Genomic DNA, 7,548 nt, shown 5'->3' on the forward strand with positions numbered 1-7,548 from the left:
TGCCCATAGAGATTCATTGGAGATCGCTTGCCCATAGGAAATAATGGAGATTGCTTGCCCATAGAGAATCATTGGAGATTGCTTGCCCATAGGAAGTAATGGAGGTTGCTTGCCCATATAGAATAATTGGAGATTGCTTGCCCTTAGGGAAACATAGTATTTACCTGTCCATAGGGCAGTGCTTCTCAATTATTTTCTGTCATGCCCCCCCTAGGAAGAAGAAAACATTTCGGGGGCCCCCGCACGACTGTAAATAGTATCATTTGTTTTGTTGCCAAGAAGACTCAAAGATAATTCCCCAAAATGTTTGTCCCAAACACACGGAATCCCCTCAGATCACACGGAATATTCAGTCACAATTCCTGGAAAATTCCCATAATGCTAAATGGCGGATGTTTTGCAAATAAACGTAAACATAATTGAATAAAAGTAACTGTAACTTATTTCAACTCTCAAAATCACCATTGAACCAAATAAAGAATGTTTCAGTCCTATTAAGATTTGTATTTTGACATGAAGGGGGTCCAGGAAGCTTTATGCCAAATAGAAATGTGTTCGGCTGCAAGCGCACTGCAGAAATAAATCCAGTTTGGCAACCTTTTAATTGCCATGGCTCAGTGCTAGGGAATCCTGGGAATTCTAGTGTTCGGAGACATTTAACCTTCTCTGTCAGCAAATTCTGGTGTGACAACAAAGTACAATTCCCAGGATTCCCTGGCACTGAGGCTGGAGAGTTAAAGCGGTCACAAAGTGGATTACTGTATTTCTGCAGTGTTTTGGACTTTCGTTATTAAAAATACTGAAGGTCCAATCCATACTGCAGAAATAATCCATTTTGAGACCGGTTTAAGCGCCCTGGCTGAGTGCTAGGGAACCCTGGGAAGTGTAGTTTTGTGAGAAAGAGGTCTGGTGCCACCATGAACTACAATTCCCATGAATCTCAGGAAATACTTCCTACATTCCAACCTTGTGTCCAGGAGGAATTCCAAAATGCCCTCCATTGACTAAGAAGAGGCCTGCCTTGATCAGGTCCAGATTGCACTTTGAGTTTGAGGCTGCTTTCACTGCCTTCTTGGCTCAATGCTGTAGGATTCTGGGAACTGTAGTTTCATCCTTTTCTGACAGAGAGCTCTGCAGTGTCTTTTGGACCAAAGTGGTCTCAAACGGAGTACCTTTCTTTATCCTCCTGGACGCCTCCCTCAGCCTCGTCGGCCCACGGCCTCCTCCTTTCCTGCCCAGGCAAGGGGCGGCCTCTCGGGCGGTTGACAGGGGCGGTCCCTCCCGAAGGAGGAGGAGAAGGACTCCTGCCCCGGCAGAGACTGAGGCGCCTTCTTCTTTCCCTTCAGACTAGGAGCCCCTCTCGGCCGTTGCCTCCAGCGCAGAGCCTCCTCCTTCCTTCCCCAATGGCTGGGCGGCCTGGGTTCCCGCTCACTCCGCGTTGGAGAGGCTCCCCTCCATGGCCCCCTCGGCCCCTCTGCCACCGCCGCCTCCCGCCGCGGGGCTCTGGCCAGGAGGACCCAGCCGCCGCCCGCCCTTTCCGGCCCATGGCGCACGGGGCCCTCTTCCAAGTAGGGACCCCCTTTACGGAGCCTCACGCCCCCCCCGCTATAGGAGAAACACCGCCGGCTTAGGGAGACATAGTATTTCCCTGCCCTTAGGGAAACACAAGGAATTGCTTGCCCATAGGACAGAATGGCAGTGAAAGTGGCACCGAAACTATCTTGTTTCCTCCGTGTAAATGCCCTCCCAAACATTACCAGGCTGCAGTAATGCAGAAAGCCAAAAGAAATGATGCCTGCGTCCCAAGAGTCCAGAAGCCCTTAGGACTGGATTGTGGCTTTGGCACGGCTTCCGGACTCTTAGGGCACATCTATCATTTAAACAGCATACCTCCAAAGTGACCTGAAGCAGCTTTATTTTGGTCTGTCTGTATGGGGCCTAAGTTGTCAGTAGCCAACCTAAAAGGATATTACGAGGCGCCTTGTTTCAATTGTATACAAGATTGGGTATACAATTAAAACGCAGCTGGAGGCCTATGAAATGCTGGGGAATATGGACTGCACATGTCTCTTGGATCTCTATTAACATTTACATGAAATCTGGAAGTGTTAAGGAGGTATACAAGTCACACACTCCTTCCTCACTCCTAACAAACCTGAATGTAATGAAGGGCATTCTGCACAAATTTCGGTAACTATCAGAAAAGTTGCCACTAATTCATTGGGTCACTAAGGTCTCATTAAACCTAGAAATGAAATTTAAAAAGCATTTGTCCTCTATACAAATTTAAAACAACACAACAAGCACAAAGATCCTTTTTTACTTTTCTTTATTGAGCTGTTGTAAAATTTTAAATAGACCCAATTTCTATGACCTTTCCCCGCTTGTGAACGTTGTGAAAATATACACCTTGGAATTGACCTACAAATCCCAAACAAAAATAAACACTTACACAGATGTCTTTCGTCAGTAAATAAAGTGTAGAACATTACATATGTACAAATCTACAGCCGTCCGTTTATGAAAGTGCCCTTTTGCAAATTAACATAATATGTCTGTTTTGAAAATCCAATGAGTCCATATTGTTTTCCAGAAATAAAGTACTCCATGGAAATCCCCCCGTTGTACCTATAGTTATTTTATATACACATTTACATGTAATGAGTATCCGTTTCTCTCTTTGGAGGACAGCATTTCCTACTGAAATACCAGAAGCCATCGACATGATAAAGCCATAGTCTTTACAAAAAACAAATCTTAATGTCACAGAGAATTAGGGACACGTAACTGAGAAGAAACTCCGCTCCTTTTTACTTGAACTACTAAACAATGAAGCAGATGAAAAGCACTGAAACATTGTGAAATGGAAACACAGAACTGCGTCACAGTCTTAGGAGAAATCACAACGTCTCCTCCGTAATAAATAGACTTTGAAGCTTTTACATTTGTTATTTATGGGGAAAACCGAACAGAATCTGAGGAAGGGAAAGAACTGTATGATCCAGAAGCTTGATATTCTGAACATCTAATTTGAATTAGGCAGCTCTTGCCACATCAAAGTTCAGGTTCAGTTACTCCTGTCTCCATTTAAAATACCCTTAGAAAAGAAGGGGATAAGGAAGGGTTTAATGCCTGGGACTCTGGAGAGCTGCTGCCAGTCTGAGCCTGCATTCGCACTGCAGAAATAATCCAGTTCGATACCAGTTTAGCAGCCATGGCTCAATGCTGTCGAATCCTGGGAATTGTCATTTTGTGAGACATTTAGTCTCCTCTGTCAGAGGGCTCTGGTACCACAACAAACTTCAGTTCCCAGAACTGCACTGCATTAAGCCATGGCAGATAAATCGGTGGCAAACTGGATTATTTCTGCAGTGTGGATATTGCCTGAGAAGGCAATATTAGGTTTATATGTAACAGTGGTCATATGACACAGCTATCTGGAAAGAACTGGGGAGGAAAACAGATTCCTGAACTGCTGCTCCACTACTCCAAATCCCAACATCTCCGGGGAAATTTAACTGAAATAACCAGTTCTTATACAAGAAGTGGCTTAGCAGGGCAACTGCAAGATGAAGGGATGACATGAATATTAAAACATGTTGTCGCTGGACTAAAGTTTCAACTCACATCCCCTCCTGCAATAAAGTCAGTTCACAAATGCACTTGCCACTCATTGAGCATAAAGGAAACCAAGAGAGGAACCTGCATGTGTGAACCAAGAGCTTCTGGAAAAGAGAGGAGCTTTGCAAAACCAATTTTGGGTGGGCTATGTGTGAGGAGCCGTTTCAAGGGCCAACACAAATTTTGGAGCATTATTTGCTGAGCCTTTAAGGTGCTGCAACTTGGTTTTCCAACTCTCTTTCGCTCGTAATACTGTACTAATATATGCTTCCTTCTACAGTACCTAAACGTGAGCTGATGGCATACGCTGCAGCTGGAATCGAGCAGCTCATTTTTTATTCATATTAACAGGACTTGGACAGAGATCCTTGCTTTCATTCCTCCCTCATCCATGCGCGCAACCTTGACAGATAGAGACTTTGTTTTAAAATTATTATAATTTTTTGGGTGACAAAACTAGGTTAATTTGAGTCTTCCAAAGGAAGATGAAAGAGAAAGGCTGATCTGTAGTTTTTTTGCTATCCACACAAACACTGAACGGAGCTCAGGAAGGGCCCTCCGTCATGGCTCAAAAGTGCTACGAAACAGTGGCTTTTATACAAGATGTGGCATTTCAAAGGCCCTCTTCTCCATAGAACAAATAGGTAAGGGCTCATTTACATTGGCAGTTACCGTGTACAGGTTTTCATTAGGAAACGCAACGCCGTTTCTGCGAAGGCTCCTTATCACACGCTTTGCTTTGTCACTAAGTGGTTTCCAAAGTTTGTATTCACCGTTTTAGAAAGTACAGCTTCATCACATAATTCAAAGAAACAGGAGTCCGGAAGACTACCTGTGTTCATCTGTACTTGCTCAATGAACACACACACATACGGAAACCTATGGCAATGCAACAGGAAAGTCCATACAAACCCCATTAAGCTGAATGGCAGCTGTTTCAGGATATGCAAGCTGGCTTGCGCGCGATGCATTCCTGGTGCATTGTGCCTTTCCAGAAGCTGTACCCCATGGATAACGTCGGACTACAACTCCCATAGGGTTTGCCGGCTAGGGACAATGGGAGTTGTACTCTGACGGATCTGGAGAATACCATGTTGGGAAATGGATGTGTTTGAAGACCAATTTAAGACACACCAAAGATGTGTCTTTATCCAAAGATGCCCCTGACAAGCTGTTTACAATGGGAGCTCTTCAAAAGCCAAGTGCGATATGACAAAGGGATCCACTGTTCAAAGAGAAAAATCTCTCCAAATCCTATGGGTAGCTTTCTGGATCCAGGCCTCAAGATAAAAATAAGAATCACCAAGGCCAAGTTTAATCCCATGATCTTTAGCACACTCAAACCAGACAGGATCTGCAATTCATTGAGAAGGTATTTGAAGAGAGGTGCCAGAAGAGGCAACGCAACTTGAGAACAAGTAGCATCACACAGATGTGAGATCAGATTAAATGTCATAAAGTTCTCTAGTTCCTAACATTTAAAACTCAACTATGAAACAGAAGCAGCGTCTGAAGCTATGTGACAAAAAAAGAGGTTGCCATGCTGCCCGGATAAAACCGAACATAAAATAAACTAACGCATACCAGTATCTATTTTACACTATAACGGGGAAGGAGACTATACTTTGCTCTCAGTCACGTAAAGTTATTTTTTGCCACTCTCTCCAATGTTTTGTTTAGCTTAGCTTGTACTAGATTCCCTCCTGAAATGTTTCTATGTGATCCACTTTATATAACAGATTCCTGCCACTCCTCCGGTATCTTGCCAAAGTTTGGTTGGGATTTAAAGAGCCATAAAATTAAGTTCAATGTGACCGCTTGATGCTTTTGGTGCATCCTTTAGGAATAGCAGGCCTGCAAGTCATTTTTAAGGGACACACATGACAAACCACATTCAAAAGCAGATTATGAGCTGGTCAAGAGCTTGCTGTTTTGGGCAGTTTCTTTTTAGATCATAGTCTTTGTAAGGAATTATCTACATAGTAGTGAAGACAGCATGGCATAGTGGTTTGAGTGCAGGACTAATCTGTACTACTTTGGGAGACCAGGGTTCAAATCCCTGCGTGGCCATGGAAACCCACTGGATGAACATAGGCAAGTCACACTCTCTCAGCCTCACAGGAAGGCAAGGGCAAACCCCCTCTGAACACATTCTGCCAAGAAAACACCATGAAAGGGTTGCCTTAGGGTTGTCATAAGTCAGAAATGACTTGAAGGCACACAAAAACATGGCTTCCAACCAGAGCTTGGAAATATCAGCGTCGGTATCAAGGCATTAGCTCTGAATTGGTGGGAGGAAATTAATTCCCTACAGTCAAAATATTGAGTGGGGATGATATACAATTAATTTCCTAACATTAATCACTAATCAAAATGACATATCAGCCCACATTTTTAAAAAGTGACAAATGCGTGTTATTTCTGAAAACCTCACACAAGTCTGTAATTCTTGTCAGCTAAAATGTTAGACGCAATTGTAGAATTTGTTCCCCTTTTTTGTTTCCTTTTGGAAGAAAACCTATTGACAATTCTTATTCTGACTGAGGAAAGTACCAACGTTTCTGCGTTACTTTGTTTTTTAAAAAGGGACTTTTTTCCTGTAAAAAGGTCCGTTGCTTTAAACTCTATAAACTCCGTTTCTCAGAAGGAGGACAAACGCATTGCTGATGCAACAGGCTCACCGAATTCGCTACAGCAGTTTAAAAAGTTAAAAAAATAGGAACTTACTATAAATAATTTAAAATCTGCTATTATACAACTCTGGTATTTGCTCTGTAACATTTCTTTTTAAAACATTCTCTGTAAACAGTTTTGAAAAGCTTATTTCATTCATGCAAACTGTTAGTGCATGGATTTGGTCCGCTTCCGCTTCCTGCGATGGACCATTAGGTTTCTCCATTAAGTGGTTTGTAGACACCATCCAAGAGAGCCTTCCAAATGGCTTGCTCTTCGTGAGTCTTTCCAGTATCATTTTGCCTCTAGGAAATTCCGGTTTTAATTAAAATTAAGTATGCTTTTTAATGGAGAAGGGTGAGTCTTTCTGAAGTCTCTCTTTTCTCCCTCCACACATGAACACTGCAACAATTCCTTACGCACGCAATGTTTTCTCTTTTCTTTAAAGGTATGGTTCCCCAAAAATTTTTCGGCATTCCATCACTCCGGTGCTTGGAGGCCTATCGCAGTTGTGGGTGCTCTTGACCTGGTTTGCTGTGAGGCGATCGTAAGCCATTTTGTATTCTCTGTCGAAAGCATCTGTAACAACAGGGAGGAATAATTACTGTATATACTCATGTATAAGTCTAGAAATTTAGGTCAAAAAATTGACCCCAAAAAACCTGAGTCGACTTATCCATGGGCCAATGTAAATACGGTACTTTAAATCACACACACACATATAAAATCATCCTCTGGTGAAAGGCAAGCGTTTAATCTGTCCTGAAAGCACTTCCCTCTTTCCAGTCGCTCATCCATCCAACCTTATGAGGACAAACAGTGATGTCTAGGGGAATTTTGTAAGTTCTTTGGCGTTGTTTTCCCTTTGCTTCATCCTTTACATCCTTCATGTACATGCCCCTAAATTTTGCCCTCAACTTATCCATGGGTCTTATCAAAATCCTTAATTTTAGCCCCAGACCCTGCCCTCGACTTAGACACGAGGTCAACTTATAGTCGAGTATATACGGTATACACTATAGCAAAGGAATAGGCATAAGGAGTATCCCAGTTTAAGGACAGCAGTATTTCTGCAGCACTAATTTGACCAAGGAATTGGCAGAAGGCCCAGTAGCCTTTAACCTTTTTCTCCATCTAAAGCACCTCCACCTTTGAAAGCTGTCCAAACTCCACTGATACAGATCAGAGAAACAGTGTAGTTGAGAAAGTTTAGACACCTCCAGTGTTCATGCTTTTTCCCTGATCAAATGATCA

General features: G+C 42.9%; 2 protein-coding genes across 7 annotated transcripts in view; both read right to left on the reverse strand.

Moving 5' to 3' along the window:
• The window catches only part of LOC121934450 (gonadotropin-releasing hormone II receptor-like), a 65,235-nt gene extending 63,787 nt beyond the window's left edge, over positions 1-1,448 (reverse strand). The window contains exon 1 of the mRNA XM_042474972.1: positions 1,173-1,448. The gene's annotated coding sequence lies outside the window, so the exon portion shown is untranslated. The remainder of the gene's footprint in view (positions 1-1,172) is intronic.
• A 4,904-nt stretch (positions 1,449-6,352) lies between these two features.
• The window catches only part of DENND4A (DENN domain containing 4A), a 45,274-nt gene continuing 44,078 nt past the window's right edge, over positions 6,353-7,548 (reverse strand). For all 6 annotated transcript variants that reach the window (XM_042474935.1, XM_042474941.1, XM_042474936.1 and 3 more), the window contains one exon: positions 6,353-6,873. In XM_042474935.1, the coding sequence (XP_042330869.1) occupies positions 6,737-6,873 (137 nt within the window). In that variant the 3' untranslated portion in view covers positions 6,353-6,736. The remainder of the gene's footprint in view (positions 6,874-7,548) is intronic.

Source organism: Sceloporus undulatus, chromosome 6, assembly GCF_019175285.1.
Source record: "Sceloporus undulatus isolate JIND9_A2432 ecotype Alabama chromosome 6, SceUnd_v1.1, whole genome shotgun sequence".
Classification (NCBI taxonomy): domain Eukaryota; kingdom Metazoa; phylum Chordata; class Lepidosauria; order Squamata; family Phrynosomatidae; genus Sceloporus; species Sceloporus undulatus.